Source organism: Argentina silus, assembly GCF_951799395.1.
Source record: "Argentina silus genome assembly, chromosome: X".
Classification (NCBI taxonomy): Eukaryota; Metazoa; Chordata; class Actinopteri; order Argentiniformes; family Argentinidae; genus Argentina; species Argentina silus.
The window spans coordinates 43,286,870-43,308,442 of NC_139653.1; the positions used below are offsets into that span (position 1 = coordinate 43,286,870).

The 21,573-nt window shown below is 45.6% G+C and overlaps 1 protein-coding gene across 1 annotated transcript in view; it reads right to left on the reverse strand.

Moving 5' to 3' along the window:
• caln1 (calneuron 1) overlaps positions 1-21,573 on the reverse strand; it is a gene marked incomplete at its 3' end in the record, with an annotated part of 55,380 nt that overhangs the window by 12,468 nt on the left and 21,339 nt on the right. Inside the window, exon 3 of the mRNA XM_083696310.1 lies at positions 18,994-19,106. Coding sequence (XP_083552436.1) covers positions 18,994-19,106 — 113 coding nt within the window. The remainder of the gene's footprint in view (positions 1-18,993; positions 19,107-21,573) is intronic.

A 21,573-nucleotide genomic window follows, 5' to 3' on the forward strand; every position in this document is an offset into this window, starting at 1 on the left:
TCTACAGGCCGAACGCTGCATGTCCCCCCACATACCCCCACCGCCCGACACAGGCCGGGGACATGACGGCCGACAGCCTTCTCCCCCCCCCCTGCACGGGAGAGGAAGTCTGCCACGACCATCTGCACCCCCGGTCTGTGCACGACCGAAAAGTTGAAGGGCTGCAACGCGAGATACCTCCGGGTGATCCTCGCGTTCACATCCTTCATGCGGTGGAGCCACTGGAGGGGAGCATGGTCAGAATAGAGGGTGAAAGCGTGACCCAGCAGGTAGTAGCAGAGGGAGCCGACCGCCCATTTGATGGCGAGGCACACCTTCTCCACCGTGCTGTACCAGCCCTCCCTCTCCGACAGTTTGCGGCTCGGTACAGCACTGGCCGGTCAGCCCCCTCCACCCGCTGAGTCAGCACTGCTCCCAGGCCTCTATCCGACGTGTCCGTCTGTAGGGAGAAAGGGAGGTTAAAATCAGGCGCATACAGGACCGTTTCTCCACAAAGAGCGCCCTTAAGGGCCTCGAACGACCCCTGGCACTGGCCCGACCACTGGACCGGATCCGGGGCACCCTTCCGGGTGAGGTCCGTCAAGGGACTGGCCAGCTCTGAAAACCCCGGCACGAACTGCCGGTAATAGCCAGCCAGCCCCAGGAACGCCCTCACCTCCTTCTTAGTCTTGGGTCGCGGGGAGGCGGCGATGGCCACAGTCTTTTCAACCTGCGGCCACACCTCCCCTCGACCCAAGTGGTACCCCAGATACCGGATCTCCTTCCGCCCGATCACACACTTTTTCGGGTTGGCCGTCAGCCCCGCATGCCTCAGGGACCTCAGAACAGCAGCCACACGCTGTACATGCTGCGCCCAGGTGTCACTGTAAATGACAATGTCATCCAGGTAGGCCGCAGCATAGGCAGAGTGCAGCCGCAGAGTGCGGTCCATGAGGCGCTGGAAAGTGGCTGGGGCTGCGAACAACCCGAAAGGGAGCACCGTGAACTGATACAACCCGAGCGGAGTGGAGAATGCAGTCTTCTCCCGGGATACCGGCGAGAGGAGAATCTGCCAGTATCCCTTCGTGCAATCCAATGTCGTAAGAAACTTGGCCGTGCCAAGCCGGTCCAAGAGCTCGTCAACCCGGGGCATCGGGTAGGCATCGAATTTGGAGACCGCATTAACCCTTCTATAATCCACACAGAACCGTATAGACCCATCCAGCTTGTTGACAAGCACGATGGGGCTAGACCAGTCACTGCGGGACTCCTCGACCACACCCAGCTCCAGCATGGCTTCCAATTCCTTGCACAAAATGTCTCGTTTGTGTACCGGCAACCTATAGGGATGCGTGCGCACCGTTAAACCCGGCTGCGTTTCTATATGGTGGTCGATAAGCGTAGTCCGACTGGGCAGGGGAGAGAACACGTCAGCGAACCTAGCTTGCAAATCTGCAACGTCCGTGGCCTGGCTAGCAGAGAGATGGTTATCAATACCGACCGGAGTGCTAATTTTTGATTTTGGGACTTCCGGTCCAAACTCATCTCTCTCTGGAATTATTGTAGCCAGAGCAACAGTGACCATGTCGTTCCATTTTTTAAGGAGATTTACGTGATACACCTGCAAGCTATTCCCCCGGTCCGAGCATACTACCTCATAATCCACGTCCCCCATGCGACGTGTGACCACAAACGGCCCTTGCCACTTCGCAAGTAATTTCGTGCTGGAGTTGGGTAACAGTACAAGCACCTTGTCTCCCGGTGAAAATTCTCGCAGGTTAGTTCCCCTGTCGTAGAGGCGCTTTTGACGCTCCTGGGCTTGCTGCAAATGCTCGCGTGAGATAACCCCTAGGGCGTGGAGCTTTGTGCGCAAGTCCAGGACGTACTGAATCTCATTTTTACTGTCGCTAGACCCTTCCTCCCAATTTTCTTTAAGAAGGTCTAGGACACCCCGGGGCTTATGCCCGTAGAGTAATTCAAACGGGGAAAACCTGGTGGAAGCTTGGGGAACTTCCCGTACAGCAAACAGCAGGGGATCTAGCCATTTATGCCAATTCCTCGTGCACAAACTTCCGGATCATTGATTTCAAGGTCCGATTGAACTGCTCACAAAGGCCATCCGTGGCCGGGTGGTAAACACTGGTTCGAATCGCCTTGATGTTCGACAACCCGTACAGTTCCTTGAGGGTGCGTGACATAAAATTGGTGCCCTGGTCGGTGAGAATCTCTTTCGGGATTCCCACCCGGGAGATCACTTGAAACAATGCCTGCACTACACTCCTGGCAGAAATATTGCGCAGCGGTATTGCCTCGGGGTATCGGGTTGCGTAATCTATCAAGACCAACACAAATCGATATCCCTGTGTACACCGATCAAATGGCCGGATAATATCCATGGCAATGCGGTCGAATGGGTTCTCAACCAATGGTAAGGGCCGCAACGGAGCCCGGGGAATGGATGGGGGATTTACCAATTGACATTTGCGACAGGAAGCGCACCACCTACGCACCTCTGCCCGAATTCCCGGCCAATAAAATCCAGCCATTATACGGTTCAGTGTCTTATCATAACCTAAATGGCCCGCCATTGGGTTGAAATGAGCCACCTGGAAGACCATTTTCCGGCGGCTACGGGGAACCAACAACTGGGTTACTTCCTCCTGACTATGCGAGTCACGACTCACTCGGTATAACCTGTCACTGATGATCGCAAAGGGGTGGGCACGCACTGTGTCTGGCCGTACCAAAGTACCATCAATCGCTATCACTTGGTCATAGGCCGATCGTAGGGTCTCGTCATGAGACTGCTCGAGGGGGAAGTCAGCTGGCAGCGGGTAGTTCGGGGGGAAATCTCAGGTTGAGACCCCCCCGCCGGCTCTGGCTCCTCGGCAGTGTCGCGAGGCGCCGCCTCAGCACAGAGCACATTACACGCCTCACACCTCCCTCTCTGTCGTGCACGCACCCCGGTAGCCTGCTTTACCACTTGAGGAAACCCCTCCCAATCTACACCCAGAACAAGGGGATGCGTGAGGCGCGGGCTAACTGCTGCCTTTACACTATGCTTTTTCCCCTCAAAATGAATTTCGATAGCGACCACAGGATATTCGTGAATGTCCCCATGCACACACTTCACCAACACCCTCGATGCCTTTAACAATGCCAGGCGCTCCTGGATCATGGACTGCATGCAGCCCGAATCCAAGAACGCCTGGTGCGTATCGTTTTGTATCCTTACCGGAACACAATACGCCTCTCCTGGTCCGGGAGGAGGGCCTGGTATGTTGCCGATGCGGACAACCTGCCCCACCTCCATCACTGGGCAATCCGCCTGGACGTGGCCCGGCCGCCCGCAGCGCCAACACACCCCCCCTGCCGCTCGGGGTGCTTCCTGTGGGGCCAGGGCTGGTTCTCGACGTGCCTGCCCCTGCCATCTCGTCCTTGGGGCGGGCGCCGGGGCTCCCGCGGCGGGAGGGAAAGATGGTCCTCCGCCAAGGTAACGGCGGCCGCGAGATCCTGGGGCCGGTGGTACTGGACCCAGACGGCGGTCTGGGCCGGGAGCCCCGTGAGGAACTGCTCCATCACCACCCGGTCCCCGACCTCCTCCGCCGCTGTTCCCTGGGTCCAGCCACCGCCACGCGCTGTCCCGCAGCCGCTGAGCGTAGGCAAAGGGCCGGCTCCCCTCCTCTATCGTCAGGGCCCGGAACCAGCAACGGTGTTCCTCCGGGGTGAGGCCCAGGCGGTCTCGAATCGCCCGGGCTAGGGAGGGGTAATCCCGCTGGGTGGCCGCTGGCAGGCTGTGGGCAGCGAGCTGCGCCTCGCCTGACAGGAGGGGCAGCAGATGGTACGCCCACTCGCCGTCCGGCCACCCCGAGATCCTCGCCGTCCCCTCGAACACCGCCAGGAACGCCTCCGGGTCATCCAGGTCCCTCATCTTCTGGAGGTGGACCTTGGGGGGACCTTGTGCCGACCCGGGCGCCGGTCCCGCTTTGATGGCCCAGACGAGCTCCCGGAGGAGGGCACAGTCCTCAGCCCTCGCCATCGCCATCTCTCCCACCACGGACTGCTGCTCCTGCTGTAGGTGGGCCTGCTGCTCCAGGATGAGGGCCATCCTTGCGAAGGCCGCGCTTAATGTCTCCATTTCCTCTGTGTCCTACGCTGGGCGCCAATGTAACAAGGCTTTACAGGCCGAACGCTGCATGTCCCCTCACAGTATAAATACAGGTTTCCAACCAAATAATGTCTTCATTACCAAATATAATGTTTTGGTAATATTTATGTAATAATAATACAAAATATATACAGTATAATCTGTATATATACATCTTGCTTCTCTAAATGTGGTTAATGTACAAGTCGAAATGTTGACTTCCTCATTGTTGTTAAAATGGCAGCTCAGCAACAGTATCGATCTCAGCCTCTAAAACAGCATATTCATCCCCACTGAAAGGCCCAAGCCTTCAGGAGAAATGTATGTCTCCATTATCACAGCTTACCCAGCAGATGGGCAGGAGATTAATTGAGGAAAAAGAGAAAACATTAACGTGCGTTAACAACTACGACAGGATATAAAATGAATTGAGGCCACGCCTGAGACAATCATTAAAGCTGTGGGTGTTGATGACACTGACAAAGCCATTGGTCAGGTTCCATACTGGGTGTCAGAATCAGAGTAGGAGACCCATCCAACAAGGCCACAATGTAGCGATGAGAAGCCCATACCTGAAAATAAATCCATACAAGGCTACTAGGCACCAACTCTCAACTAAATACCAATGTTTGTAGGGGTGAGGGGACATGAGGCCGTACTGTAACTACAGGGTAGGTGCTAAGTGGGATCCTTGGGATGACCATACCCTAAATCCAACCTTGAAATCTCACCTTCAATGGGGTGACGTCAGAGTCGGGTAGTCCCATGCATCCAATTGTAGCGTGTGGCACCCAAGTATGTAGCGTGTAGCACCCAAGCATGTAGCGTGTAGAACCCAAGCATGTAGCATGTAGCACCCAAGCATGTAGCGTGTAGCACCCAAGCATGTAGCGTGTAGCACCCAAGCATGTAGCGTGTGAGCAGATACAGTCGGAGGAGAGGTGTGGAAATGAAGGGGACAGATGGTTTCTGTCCCTGCTGTTTTAGATGACAAGGTTGGGCCGTTGTCGCTTTAAAAAAACAGATGACAGATGTGTTTATCAGGTTGAGCAGTTCCAGGCCACCGCTCTGGCTTTATCTGTCCAGATCTCTCTCTCTCTCTCTCTCTCTCTCTTCTCTCTCTCTCTCGCTTCTCCCCCTCTGTCTATTTCTATGTATCTATTTAACCTTTATTTATCCAGGTTAGACTCAATTAGATGAAATCTCTTTTGCAGCACGTCAAGGGAACGGCAGCAGTCTCTAAGTATGTCAGTAAAAGTTTGTGTCATTTAGGGCTGCAATGATTAGTTGATTATTTCGATTTGTGCGCAGTGCAGTTTATCAAAATTCATCCTCCACGCATCCTCAAGTAATCTGTAATCTGAGCTTTTCAACACTATCCGAAAGTGCAGCACCTCCATCTGATGATCTATCTGATTCCTTCAGCATTTAGCTGGGCATAGATACAATTCTTTACAATTACAAAGAAAAAATGTCAAAAAATGCAAAAACTGCCGACTGATGGGTGTTCTATTCTTATAAGACAATAAAGCACAATCAAACAAATTGATAAAAAGTAGGAATACATGGATAATTGCATGGACTCCCCTTTACCTGTACTGTAGGTGTCCACACTCCTCAGCATTTACAGGCATTAAGCAAATGATAGTGTCATGATGAGCTATGTCATATTATCAATTGGTACAATTTCAATATGAAATATTGTATGTGACCGCTGAATGATGGCATTACAACTACCCACACTTTAATGCATTTAAAATGTTTTATATCAATATCATTGCATTCAAAAGCATGTTTTTGCGTCTGTAAATTAACCGTTTAGACTTATTGATTAATCGATAAAATAATCTACAGATTAATCGAACAAAATAATCATTAGTTGCAGCCCTAGTGTCATTTATACGTTTTCTCTCCATAATAATATGGCTGCAGGTCCTCTGATGATGACCACAGAGCTGACATTGTTGGACTCTTTTTAATTGCCTAATTTCCTTTGACTGATAATCAATGTGAATGTCAACAACACACACCTAACCGAGTAATCAATGAGAGGAACACTATACTATTAGAGCACTAGAACATAAGGATGAAGTAACTATGAGTCACAAATTTGGTAATAATTCAGCCCCTGGAGAGATTGGGAACAGACAAATTGTAGGATCAAGTAGGTTCACAATTGTGTTGTTTAGTGATAGTCTAAAACAAATCTGAAGCCTCCTTGTAGCTATGCAAAACCAGATTCCTCTCTTCTCTCACCTCAAAGAACCTTGGAAATAGCAGCAAAGATGAGTTTTTCAGTGGAACTATATGGCCCACCTTCTGTTATTAATTGCCTTTAACGACAGGAAGATAAGTAAAAGGAGGAGAGAGAAAGGAATAGAGGGGAAGAGAGTGGAGAGGGAGGTATGAGGAGGGGAGGAGAAGGATTAACGAGAAGAGAGAGTGAAAGAAAATGTGTAGTGTCCCAGAGTTACTACTGCATTACGGTAAAAACTACACAGAGTTGATACTGTCTCTGGCATCTATCTAAGTCCAATAAACTTCCAAGAATAGATGGAAGAGTAATGAAATGCATATGACAAATCTCACAGGCCTCTTCCTTCTTTCCTCTCCTCTCTCAGGGTCATATTATTATTACGCCAAGCCTAAAGAACAACGTCCTACATGTGAGGCAAGACTCTACTCAGCAGGAAGGGAGGGCTACATCCCTTCTTATTCCCATATCTGAAATTAAAATCATCTCAACAGAAACGTCACTTTAAGTGCTCAGTTTTAATATGCATGCATTGTTGTCTAAAAACAGCGTTACCCACGACTCCCAGTATGCACTTTCTGCCACAGATGAATGTTAATTCATACAGATTTCTTCGCCTTGCTGTGACTGGCACTGATGGGACTCTGAGTTCAGTTAAACTGAACTGCCTATCTTACATAAGAACAGGGACAAATATATACAGGACTTCCGTGCTAAAACTGCAAATATTGTTATCTGAAACTTTAATGCTCAAGCGTATGTTCACACCAGAAACATGCTGACTGAGCAATATGTCATTTCATGTGACTCTGCACAGTCTAGCATTTTCAGCATTCATCTTAACAACTGGGACATGTTCTAGGCATAACTGATGAAATACACCAGCAATAAATCCAGAATCCTGAATCCTCCATACAGAAGTGTGTATGAGTGTAGTTTGATTGACAGACACGGCATTAAGATTCAAAGCATGCAAGAGCACAGGAGATGCTGTGTGTGTGTGTGTGTCTGTGTGTGTGTGTGTGTGTGTGTGTGTGTGTGTGTGTGTGTGTGTGTGTGTGTGTGTGTGTGTGTGTGTGTGTGTGTGTGTGTGTGTGTGTGTGGTAGGTGATAGCACGGGGAGGGAGATGCATTAATCCGATGACACTTCCCAGCACTTAGGTCTGTATGGAAAATGCTGGAATTAAATGAATTTTGAAAAATGCGAAAGGTAGACTCACATGCAATTATAGCCATGGAACGCCAGTGAATATGTAAGGAAGATAGGGGAGAGAGAGAGAGAGAGAGAGAGAGAGAGAGAGAGAGAGAGAGAGAGAGAGAGAGAGAGCATACTAAGGATTCCTTCTCCCTCTTCTTGTCAGGAGAGACCCCAAAGTAAAAAGAGCTAACTGATCATACCTTAAGCTGAGTGCCTATAGATGGAGGGAGAGAGGGAGAGGGAGAGAGAGAGAGAGAGAGAGAGAGAGCTGAGTGCCTATAGTATGTGATAGTGCTATCTCTACAGAAAGCTGAAGTTCAATCAAACAGTGGAACCTCTGATCTGATCAGTGGAAGAGGGAACACTACTCTAGAACAACATTGTCACTCTAGAACAACATTGTCATTGAGGACTGGTGAGTACAGTTGGTCTTACAGAAACTACTCTCATGTTAATTTTAAATAGTTATAACAACAGATCAACGTTATGCCAAAAAGTCTATTTCAATGCGACATAGCCTAGTTGAAGCTAGACCAATTTGGCACAGCAAGTGCTGCTCACAAAGGTGTAGGAACCCACCTTTCCTCCCTCTACTTAACTCCCATGTTGTTGGTCCATATTCAGCCTGGCTCCTGGGGGAGCGCTTTGATTGGTTCTCACATACTTTGTACTTGCATTTGGGCGAGGCATCTCGTTCCTGGCTTCTTTCTCTGGTGCTAAAAGTAATGGGGCGATTCTTAAAGCAAACACACCTCATTGTTTGTTCAGTTAATAAAAGATACAAGATAAACGATACAGGGGATACACAAACAAGTGGAGGGCACAGCCCTTTATTATCGACTCACCGTGCCGACAACATCCAAGCGCCCCCCTAGACTCTGAAGTCAGGCACGAAGTACTACCAGACTTTGATTCAAGCTTTAGCTAGGCTAACATAGATGGGCAAAAGGTGAAAAAACTAGGTTACCTTTTTACGGCACATTTTGAGACAGTTCTCCTGTCTTTCTCAATGGCTCATTAGTTCAATTATGCTGCTGTCACTCATGGTGCGGCGGGCTCCCATTCTCCCAGCTACACATCAACCTCTTGTAAAACAAAAAGCTGAATGACTTTTCAAAATCTAACAATGTCACATCTCTAAATGATAGTGGGTATTTTCACATCCTTTCACGGCCTTTTTAAAATGAACTCAGTCCTCTTTAAGTGAACCAAGAGGTGAAATCTATTTATGTATTTAATTATGTTTGTATTCACACTGCCCTTCTGTTTGAGTGAGGACTTAATTTTCTTGCTGGTCCATGTCACTAGTGATGAGGTCTCACTAGTGATGAGGTCTCACTAGTGATGAGGTCTCAGTAGTGATGAGGTCTCACTAGTGATGAGGTCTCACTAGTGATGAGGTCTCAGTAGTGATGAGGTCTCACTAGTGATGAGGTCTCAGTAGTGATGAGGTCTCACTAGTGATGAGGTCTCACTAGTGATGAGGTCTCAGTAGTGATGAGGTCTCACTAGTGATGAGGTCTCACTAGTGATGAGGTCTCAGTAGTGATGAGGTCTCACTAGTGATGAGGTCTCACTAGTGATGAGGTCTCAGTAGTGATGAGGTCTCACTAGTGATGAGGTCTCAGTAGTGATGAGGTCTCACTAGTGATGAGGTCTCACTAGTGATGAGGTCTCACTAGTGATGAGGTCTCAGTAGTGATGAGGTCTCACTAGTGATGAGGTCTCAGTAGTGATGAGGTCTCACTAGTGATGAGGTCTCAGTAGTGATGAGGTCTCAGTAGTGATGAGGTCTCAGTAGTGATGAGGTCTCCATAGTGATGAGGTCTCAGTAGTGATGAGGTCTCACTAGTGATGAGGTCTCAGTAGTGATGAGGTCTCAGTAGTGATGAGGTCTCAGTAGTGATGAGGTCTCCATAGTGATGAGGTCTCAGTAGTGATGAGGTCTCACTAGTGATGAGGTCTCAGTAGTGATGAGGTCTCAGTAGTGATGAGGTCTCAGTAGTGATGAGGTCTCAGTAGTGATGAGGTCTCACTAGTGATGAGGTCTCACTAGTGATGAGGTCTCAGTAGTGATGAGGTCTCACTCCACTTTGCTTCCACAGGGTCATCTTTCATTGGACCTCAGGCCAATTGACAGCTTTGCACCTTGGGTAGTTGCACATTCATTGAGCATGTGACATGTACGGCAAGCACAAGGGCTAAGAGAGTCATGATAGTATAGGACAGAGCGGTTCCAATGACAAGTGGACTGGGAGTGCTTTGCACTCACATTGCACCCAAAAAAGTGAACCGAAGTTGAACCGAAAGTGAACCCTGAAGTGAACCCTAAAGTGAACCCTGAAGTGAACGGAAAGTGAACCAAACTCAGACTACCTCCTGAGATGAGCCTTTTCTCAATTGTTAGGAACATGACTCCTCCATCTTCTCCTCCGTCCTCCATTTGTGTCTTACTGAAAACGCATAGGAGGAGCAGATCTAGGTTCCTCCCATTACATATGCTCCTCCAATGCTTTTTGAGGATGAAGCGAGTGGAGACAAAAGTTAACTGTTTTATCTGCTCTTACACTGCGTGGGAAAATGACAGCAGGTTCATAATGCCTCTCTTTTTCTAAGCTGATGATGGTACTGATAGTTGCGTGTGGAGTGATTAAGACAAATGGAAGTCATTTTAATAGCAATAGGGCTGTATAATACAGCGCCCAACCTTTACACTGGAATCCAGGAATGAACATATGAGACAAACATAGCTCCAAGTGGATTAAACTGTTTGAAGGAGGGTGATTACAGATATGGAGATAGAGGAGGGGTTGATTAGCTGCTTGTGACGACTGTGTACCCCCCCCCCCCCCCCCCATCATTATTAGTATTCAGGTTCATGTTTGACACAGGGAATATTACAATGATTTTTCTCTGCTTTGCCAGGCGAACGCCCCCACAGTGCGTTTACATCCCCCGTGCCTGCCTTGAAGCCATCAGGCACGTACTAAAGTCGGGTGTCATTAACTGTCGCAGTGTGTCAGCCTGACCCAACAAGGCAGGAGATGGGAGAGAGAGAATGAGAGAGAGAGAGAGAGAGGGTGGGGGGGGGGAGAGACTATGGGGGACATCTGGTGCAGCCCTGCCTGCCCACTCTCTTTTCCCAGCACCCCCAACTACTGGTGTACTGTATACACACCAGTGGAGGCTGGTGGAGGTAGAATTCTGCGGATGGGCTCCTTGTAATGCACGGAATGGAATGAGGAATGGTATCAAACACACATGTTGAATACCATTCCTCATTCCAGTCGTTCCATACATTACAATGAGCCCGTCCTTGCCTTATCTTTATATATCTCTCCTCTGACCTGGCTATATTACTTTCTGATTTAAGAATCTCATATGGCTGACGAACTGTAAGTCTAGAAGCCTGTGCCTGTGCTTATGTAAAACCAGTATGATCCATTCTTTTTTGATATGAGCCCATTGTCGTTGTTTATTGATGCACAGCAATAAATGCTCCTCTTGCATGTTTTATAAGTGTGTCTGTCTCAGTCGCCTGGAGCTGCTTCATGACACTCTATACTTTATCTTTCCCATGTATAGTCAACTGTAATTTGAACCAACCAGGAAAAACAGGAAGATTGTAGAAGATGAGACATAATCCTGCCTTCCTACATAGCAATAAAGGCACGAGAGCCAAATTCCATTTCCAAATCCTAGCTCAACTGTCACTAATGAAGTCTACAGTAAACATGTTGAACTTGTTGCTCATGAGGGGCTGCAAATGTCCTGAGCTCAAACGGGACAGTTAGATATACTTGTTCAAAGTTTGGAATTTTAGTTGTTGCTATAGCACCCCCCTTGGGCCAATCCGTGTCATTTTATATATGCCAGATCTGTACGGCAAGACGCATCATTCATTCGAGTTCAAAATTGTCCCAGTGGTGTCTGAGATATCCCGTGTGACATAAGAACATATGAACAGACAGACAGATCCAGTCCCCTCCCTCATCTCATCGTGGGGGAGAATTACTCACATCACAAGGGCATGAGAGGTGTCAGAAATGCAGTGTAATTACTGCCTTCCCATTTCCTGTCTGTTGCTGTGAGAGAAGCCTCTAAACTATGTTCCATACAGTATGCCCCTGAAGCCAATTAAATCAGAGAGGCAATTAGACGGCATAATTTACTTTACCAGTTAAAATGTCTACGAAGTGGAAGGGCCCACGGATAAAAAACACCAACAAGGTTATTCCCTCGTTTTCTCTTCAGAAAAATGTATGTACTGCATGTATTATTCATCATATTTGCTTTGCCTCAAAATCATTAAGAACAAAAGGAGAGGGCTCCGCACAAAGGAAAAGGAAAATGAAAGATTAACAGATGTGATTTATGATGAGAATCACATTTATGCAGCTTCAAAGCCTTCGACTAATGCAGAACACATCCAGAGGAGCCTACAGTATGTAATGAGGCTGGGATCAGTAATGTACAGAACATCTTTACATTCATTTACAAAAGTTAGACTCATGGAAGGGCATGTGCTGTTTCCCAGAAAAGAGCAAAATGGACAGAGGAGCGACGGGGTGGGGGGGGGGGGGGGTGGGCAATGCAATAAGAACCATCCAGGAGGGCACTTTGAGAGTAGCGGGGCAAAGGCGCAGGTGCCGCTGCTCCTTTCGCTCCAACCTGTGCACGTGCCTGGCGACAGTTGATGTAAAAGTCTGTAATTGAACTGAACTCTGAGCTCACACAAGTCTCGAAACCTGTGTCCTCTGCATTGCCCACACACGTGACCGTCTCCTAAATACCCCATGGAAACCAGCTATGCCGAAAAGCTAGCAATTCCCTGGCGCGGGTGGGGGTATTTGAAACTGAGGAGTGAGTTTATCATCTGAACTTGGTTACATGAGCACAAGTGAAAAGAACCAGTTGATGAAGTGTGACCGTAAAATGGATAAAATCATTGTATGAATAACCTTAACAGCAAGCAACCATCAGAACAGCTGTGTGATCATGATCTGTGACAAAAAGCAAACGACGAAACAGCTGAAGTTTGATAACAGAAGGAAAAGATCATAAATGCATGTTATTTAGAGATGAATATCATAAAAGGGAACATTCACTAACAGTTCTGAATACTTAAAATTGCAATAATGAGCCCTGTTTGGGTGTGGGTGTGCGGGAATGCAGAATGTCAGCGTAGCGGCTAGACTATAATAAAGCTCAATCATCCTGTTCTCTGTCAAAGTCTTTTTCAGGCAGGCTCTAATCAGTCATTTCGCATGGCTGTCAATTACCTACGGGGAAAGTTATTTTCTTTTGCCAAAAACCACATTAGTCTTCACTTAATTTGCTCGGGGAAGAAAGAGAAAAATACAAACTATACCCCCCCCCCCCCAAGTAATACAATCTGTATGCACAGGAGATGACACAGGGGCAGACATCCTGCTCAAAATTCTGCAGGTGACTGACCAAGTGCTCTTGAAACAAAATGGTCTAGACTGAGAATTTATAATGTTGGACAGATTGGGTAGATTGGCTGATAGTTCTGACAGTATTCTGTTATTCACTTGACCTAGGTCGAGCCGGTCTGAGTCTAGGACCGGTGATCAGGGAGTTTACAAAAAAGAAACAAGCAAAGATGAACAACCTGAACTGTGGGGTAATATTATTAGCAATCAATAGCAATAAGGAGACTTTATGACATTTAGTCAATCATGAGCTCTGGCTTTTTCTGTATTCAAAGCTCACTGCATTTTCTTTGCACAAGGCTTGATGCCTTTTCAGAAAAATGACAAGAAAAAAAAAATGTGAAAGAGAAAGAGCGACCTTTCAATTTTTTGGATGGGAATGAAATGAATCCAAACTTGTGTATTCCTCTCAGCTACTAAGGTTTCTCATGCCCTCATCATTGTAAACAGTTCTCTCACATTCATCCTCCTCTCTCTTTCTTTCTTGAGCTATGACAGGGATGCATAGAAGAGCTACAGGAAGAGTCCCTACATGTGGTATATGATATGCCCTCTCTCTCTCTCTCTCTCTCTCTCTCTGCACCTCTCTCTCTCTCTCTCTCTCTCTCTGCCCCTCTCTCTCTCTCTCTCTCTCTCTGCCCCTCTCTCCCTCTCTCTCTCTCTCTCTCTCAAATCCAATTGAGTGTAACATATAAAATGCCTGAGGTTACTATGTTTAGAAAATATATATATTTCAGGATGTATACTATTCCAGCAAAATGTAATGCATAAATGATGAGCAGCAATGTGCACTGTTCCTTATAGAGAATGAGAATAGGGGCCTGAGTGTACAGTACGCAAACAAAGACTGAGCAAAAAAAGCAGCTCTTCTACAGGCTTGGGATGCGTGTTGGTTTTAAATAAATGAGTGAGATGGTAATGAGCCTTATTTAAGAGCCTCAGAGAAATTACTGAATTTTGTTATCATTAAAAAGACCTGATAAATAATCTATGGGTATGAAATATGGATTAAGGAAAGATTTGAGGCACAGTGGTTTTACAGTATCACGCAAGACGAGTATTGGCACAGGCACATGCACATGCACACGCACAGCATGTGCAGCAGGAGAGGCTGGCGGAGGTAGAAGTCGAAGGATTTCTGAGGTAATACATGGAGTGGAATGAGGAATGGTATGAAACACAGTGGTATATGTTTGATGCCATTCCTCATTCCATTCCATTCCATGCATTACAATGAGCCCGTCCTCTGGTTTATTCCTCCACCAGCCTCCCCTGGTGTACAGTATCTGGTCTATGAAGTACACACTGTATCTGGTCTATGAAGTACACACTGTATCTGGTCTATAAAGTACACACTGTATCTGGTCTATAAAGTACACACTGTGACTTGGAAGCCTCTCACATTCTCTTAATCTCTTCATATCTCATTCAGAACTGCTGTTGATCCACCCTTATCCCCTAGCCGAGGTCCCTGCCATCAAATCACGCTCTCCCTTCCCAGGCAGTGTGTTTCCCCAGCTCAGGGGGGGCTAATTAATGAAAGGGACATGGAGCTGTGATTAAAAACACAGACACGTGCCTTCACAGTCAAGTTTGTTTGTAGTCGTGGAGAAATGAATGGAATATGAATAAGATTAGCTGGCGCTGGAGTCACAGCTAATCCTGTCGGGAGGACTTGGAGGAAATCTTGTTAGTTAACAATATGTTATTATTAACTATTACAAGAGTTATTACACAGTTACTACACAGATATAGGCGGAAACTTAAGTACTGTATGAAACATTTTATTTGTTTTGTTTGTTGTAGCTTGAAAAACTAATGAGCAATGAAATACCATAACATTGGAAAGCATTGATCCTCCTGGTCCTGGACAGCTACAGTACTATACAGTTTTTGTCCCAGCTCCATACTGACCAGGGGAGGCTGGTGGAGGTAGAAATCGGAGGACGGGCTCAATGTAGTGCATGGAATGGAATGAGGAATGGTATCAACAGGGGAGGCATTAAAATCAGCCTCCGATATCTCCCTCCACCAGTACTGGTTCAGCTAATCAAGGTTTTAAAGATCTGTTTATCAGTTCAATCAGATGTTACAGCACGAAGCTGGTATGAAAACCAGGACACACTGCGGCTCTCCAGGACAGGATTGAGCATCACTGGTGTAAAGGAAGTGACTGTATCTGAGAGAGGAGACTGCCTGCTTTGCACTCCCACAGCAATTTAAAGGCAGGGACTTGAATATAGTTAAGCAACAACAAATATCCACATGAAACTGATGGAGTGTAATCATAATTGCGTATCATTAGAGGAACCCTGCAAATTCAAGAGGTGATTAACAACAAAAATGAAACTGAAATGCCCGTTGTCTAATGACATGCTCATGCAGATTCCATTTGAAATGGGATAATTAGCTCAATTAACAACTTCTTTCTTCCACAAGAGCAGAGATTAGTGAGTAGGTAGGTGAGAGACTATGTGATAGAAAGTTCATAATTTCTTCCCAAACCGCTCTGGCGACAGTAAGGGATGACTACAGAGAGGGATGACTACAGAGAGGGATGACTACAGAGAGGGATGACTACAGAGAGGGGATGACTACAGAGAGGGGATGACTACAGAGAGGGGGTGACTACAGAGAGGGGGTGACTACAGAGAGGGGGTGACTACAGAGAGGGGGTGACACTGGCTGGCCAACATTATCAGGTGCTAAGAGACGAAAAGTAACTAAAGAAAGAAAAACAGACAAGTCAAACGCTCCCCAGGAACCAAAGGAGTAAACACTTCAGGGGCCCCTGAAGTTCCTCTGAAGTGTCTTTAATAAATTAGCGACAAGCGAAGGCCTGCCGGTGGCTTCAGCGTGCTGAGTAAGTGCACTGGGTGACACAGTCCTGATGGAGACAAGCCCTGACACAGCATGCCAGAGAGAATAAATACTTGACAGCAAAGTCAGGCAGGGTAAAGGGAGATTTATGAAACACCAGCAGACACACTGACAGCACAAGTTTCATGAGGTTAACTCTCCCCCCAGCTAATGCTTTCAGTGTCGCATTGTTGTTGTGTGCCCAACTGTCGTGATTCATGTTTTATGGAACAGGTTGACTATTCAAATTGATTCTGATTTCACCCTGGCTATGCGCATGTTGTTTATCAGTCATAACAGTGTGGAAACCATTCAGTCTTGTTCAAAGGCCCACAAGCACTTTGTTCCTTGCATTTGTCTGGTTCTTTTCATTACGGAAAAGGGTCAGAAACTGGGACAGTTTCACCCTGTGCAGTTTTATGAGCCTGGAACCCTATTTTTACATTAACTATGAATGCGTTAGTATAGGCCTAATTTAGTCTTGGGAAAATATAAGTTGGTTCTTGATTGCTGAGGATGAGACCTCAGGCCAAGCTGGTTTTGCACTCTATCCAACTTTAGACCCTAGATGATTTATCTAAAATATCTGCTGAGGGGGCTTGTAGAAAGGAAAAATCCAGCTGGTCCAAATGTTTTTACACCTCCCTGTGAGGCTCTTTAAAGGGGAAGTTGACCTGAAATCCATTTTCATGGGTGTTTCTGGTCAATCCACGATGCATAGTGACATGTCTTGAACTATCATCATTTTGTGTGCAGCTGCAATCATAGCTATTGAAATGCAAGGTCTGTGTTTACTCCCTAATAAACTCTCATACTGCGTTAAAACACGTCAGAGAAGAGTTTTCACTCTGAACCCGCTCTACTATACCAGTGATTCCCAGGGAGCAGCATGGGCTACCTCTTTCCCAGTTCAATAGAAGGACATGCATGGAAAGGAGAGGGGAATGTTGGGAGTTGTAGGAATTGACTCAAATGGACAATTTGGAACATCAGGACTGCTCAGAGCATTCAAAGTGAGATACAGTATCTTGACTCAGAGATCGTTTTGAAACGTTATTTTTTTGTGAATGTGTCTCCCATTGACGAATGAAAACAACAAATCCACTGGATTACAGGGTAAAATTCTGCTTTACGTAAATTGCTTAAAGCTGCCCTCCGCAAGTGGGAATCGGCTGGCCCACCATTCTGGGTAAACAACATGGAAAACATGGCATTGCGCATAGTAAAAGTAACCACAAAGAAAGTTTATCAACACCACAACCCTTAAAAGTTAAGTTTATGGTGATATTGGGATATAGCATTGTATAAGGTTACCTGATCTCCCAGCTCTGCAGTCCAAAGGCAGGTGTTTGCTGCTCCACGATAAGGTGTATAAACAACAAGCTCTGCAGATAGTTGATGTGCTTCTGTGACCTCAAACCTCAAACCGTACCTTACTGTACTATGATTTTACCTCTGAACTAATTGTTTAGGGGCAGTCGCTTAGCAAATGTGTCTCGGTTACATTTACAAGCCATAAAACCAGGTTTTTCACACTGTAAACAAAGTGGTGGGCCAGCCTATTCTGCAACTGCATAAGGCAGCTTTAAGTAAATATGAAGGTTACATGTTAAATTAGCCATTTACAGTAAGTAACTCTGAAGGAGAGCAAAGCAAAACATCCAATCTTGAAGTTAGTATTGGAGAGACACTTGCGTCTTCAGTACTATATGTCGGATTAAGAAAAAAATATTCAGTCTGACTCATTCAAAGAACTGACTGTTTAGGTGAATGAATCGCCTTGAATCATAATTCAGAGAGAATGTACGACACACAAAAGGTTTCTGACTCATACAACCTCCAACCTTGACTTTAGAACACCCACAGAGAAAATGAATATCAAGAAATGCTTGTAGAACACCCACAGAGAAAATTAATTTCAAGAAATACCAGATCATCTCATATCAGACAATACAACCTTCACGGAAGAGGAAAGGAACTTGGCTTGCCCCCTGTAATATTTGCCCACTGGAGTCTAAAAAGCAGGGCCAAAAAGCAGTTGTACTCACCCATAGAGTACCACCTAGTCAATAGAGATTATTCAACAGGAAATGGGTGGGAAAACCATTGCGCAGATGTCACACAATTGCTGTCCATGAACTCAGGAAACCAAACATGAAAATGATTAACGGTAGGTGACAATTCACCCATGGTGAGTCAGGAGAGGAGGGATAATTATGATGAAATAACATTTTCTTTTCTGGTGAATATCAGGCAGAGATATATATCACAAATAAGATTAGATTAGCGTCATTTCACGTAGCACCTCTGGATATTCATTTATCAAATGATGATACATCTAGATATGAATGTGCAAAGCAACTCCTCCTGGGACTTAAAGTACAGATCATCTGAGAAACTCCTGATCCATTATATTTCCCTTTTCTCGGAAAGAGAAACATTCCTGGACAACCACCCGGGTCTCTCTCCGCTCTCCTCTGTGAGCCAATGTCAAATGGGCTTGTCTCAGCCAAATGTCTGCACCCGTACCACCAAAGAGCTTGTCCTCACAGTGTAAACCAAAAGCTGCTGCCCCCCAGAGACTACCCAGGTCACAGCGACGAGAGCATCAGAGAGAGGGCCCTGCCAGGTGCCAGTGCCAAATGTCCCTCTCCCTGTCAGTGCCAAATGTCCCTCTCCCTTTCTCTCTCTCACTCAGTGTCGTTTTCCCAACTCCCTCTTTCTCTCTCTCGCCATCTTTCTCTGGTTCACACTTTCTCACTCTTTCTCTCACTCACACTAAGTCACCCCACTTTCACTCTCACAATTCCTCCTCATTTTTCTTCCTCACTTTCACGACTATTCTCATGACCACTGCTCTAACCCTCTCCCATCTATCCATTATGACACTGTAAGCACATCTAGCCAATGGTGCATTAATCATTTCGCACAATTAAACTGTCACCAAATGACATCTGGACATCAGGGGCCTTATTAATACCATACTTTCAGTTCTGGCTCATAATTGGAAAAACCTCATGCTGTTTGCCTTTACCACCATTTCTTCACAGCATAACCTGAAAACTTGGGCATGCAACGTTGCTTTACAGAAACTCCTTACCTGCCAGAATATGCTGTCTATCGTGTTTCCCAGGAAGCCTTCTCTCGTCTCAGATGACAGGAGCTTGGGTCCCAGGATCGTCATGAACTCGTCAAAATCCACCTGCCCATCTCCTATAAAAAAAAATGTTTTATTGTAATTTTATAACTTCAAAATGATATACCACCACACAGAAACAAGAGCACAAACATAGAAAAAACTAGCACAACAAACAAAAACATGAAGAGAAATAAAAATACGTTAAGTACTGTAGTAATAAGACAATAATAATAATGAAAAAAAAATGAATAAAAAAAACAACAACCACAGAACATCTAACCTGTAAATGCAATGCAAAGTGCGGGAGGTGGTCAGCAGTGCTTGGGAAAAATTACCATATCAAAGTCAAAGTAATAATGACACAGGTGCAAATATTCCATCTGACTGCAGCAATATTGTGAATATTGTTGACGGTTAAACAGTAATACGTAATATGAATCCATATACAGTATAACTGTATGTTCAAATTAATTTAATTCTTTGTGCAACCACCATATGTTTGGGCTTGAAGAAAACATTCTGCGTGATTTGCGCCGATGGTTACAGTAGAGATGGGCCTCCATTCTCCTGCCAAGCACCTGTTCCCCTGCAGTGCAATAGACAAGAGTGAGATCCTCATCGTCTGTTATTTTCTCTCTTCTATTCCTTCCTCATATCTCTGAGGGTTTGATACTAAGAACTAAAGGAATCACTGAACCATGGACTGAGTAAGATGGGAGTGGGGCACAGAGCGGGAAAACAACACCTACTCACAATGTCAAGACTGCACAGTAGGGCAACTGATACAAAGACAGCAGTGGAGGCTGGTAGAAATTGGAGGCTGGTGGAAATTGGAGGATGTGCTCATTGTAATGCATGGTATGGAATAAGGTAAGGTATAATGGTAGAGTATGTGTGTTTGATTCCATTCCATGCATTACAATGAATGAGCCCATCCTCTGATTTCTACCTCCACCAGCCTCCCCTGAAAGACCGAAATGCCTTCATCTCCCCACACAGTGTTCACCCCCCCCGCCCCCCTGACACACACAGCCTTTCCCCTTTTCTTTCTCTCTCAACCATCCACTTTACCTCAGTCCTATCTCACCCTTTTCCATTCATACTCTCACCCCTTTCTTCTCCTTCTATAGCCTTCCTTCCCTATCTCCTCCCCATCTTTCTTCTGTTCCCCTGTAGGACGGGCTGTGTGTGTGACCTTGTCAGTGGAGCACTGCCCATGCAGGAAGACTCAATCTCCCCTCGCTCTAGCTCCTCCCCCCCCCTGACACTGGCAACCTCCCTGGGGCTATGCTGGCACTGTCACGTTTGATGCCGATCGATTGTCCCAGTTCCCATGCATATGCAGAGTGGCAACCTGATCACTGGGGACAGCTGGGGCATTGCAGCAGACAGCAGACCATAGAGCTGTCATGATAGAAGGATTAATGAGAAGGAGAGATGTGGTTGGGGCGGGGCAGGGTGGCGAGGTCAAGGTGGGAAAGTGTGTGGTAAGGACTGTATTAGTAATAATAGTGTGTGGTAAGGACTGTATTAGTAATAATAGTGTGTGGTAAGGACTGTATTAGTAATAATAGTGTGTGGTAAGGACTGTATTAGTAATAATAGTGTGTGGTAAGGACTGTATTAGTAATAATAGTGTGTGGTAAGGACTGTATTAGTAATAATAGTGTGTGGTAAGGACTGTATTAGTAATAAAAGTGTGTGGTAAGGACTGTATTAGTAATAATAGTGTGTGGTAAGGACTGTATTAGTAATAATAGTGTGTGGTAAGGACTGTATTAGTAATAATAGTGTGTGGTAAGGACTGTATTAGTAATAATAGTGTGTGGTAAGGACTGTATTAGTAATAATAGTGTGTGGTAAGGACTGTATTAGTAATAATAGTGTGTGGTAAGGACTGTATTAGTAATAATAGTGTGTGGTAAGGACTGTATTAGTAATAATAGTGTGTGGTAAGGACTGTATTAGTAATAATAGTGTGTGGTAAGGACTGTATTAGTAATAATAGTGTGTGGTAAGGACTGTATTAGTAATAATAGTGTGTGGTAAGGACTGTATTAGTAATAATAGTGTGTGGTAAGGACTGTATTAGTAATAATAGTGTGTGGTAAGGACTGTATTAGTAATAATAGTGTGTGGTAAGGACTGTATTAGTAATAATAGTGTGTGGTAAGGACTGTATTAGTAATAATAGTGTGTGGTAAGGACTGTATTAGTAATAATAGTGTGTGGTAAGGACTGTATTAGTAATAATAGTGTGTGGTAAGGACTGTATTAGTAATAATAGTGTGTGGTAAGGACTGTATTAGTAATAATAGTGTGTGGTAAGGACTGTATTAGTAATAATAGTGTGTGGTAAGGACTGTATTAGTAATAATAGTGTGTGGTAAGGACTGTATTAGTAATAATAGTGTGTGGTAAGGACTGTATTAGTAATAATAGTGTGTGGTAAGGACTGTATTAGTAATTTTTTTGTTTTATTAGCCCAACCACCGCCCCCCCTTCATCGAGGACCTCAGTATTTAGTTTCTTGTATTTGTT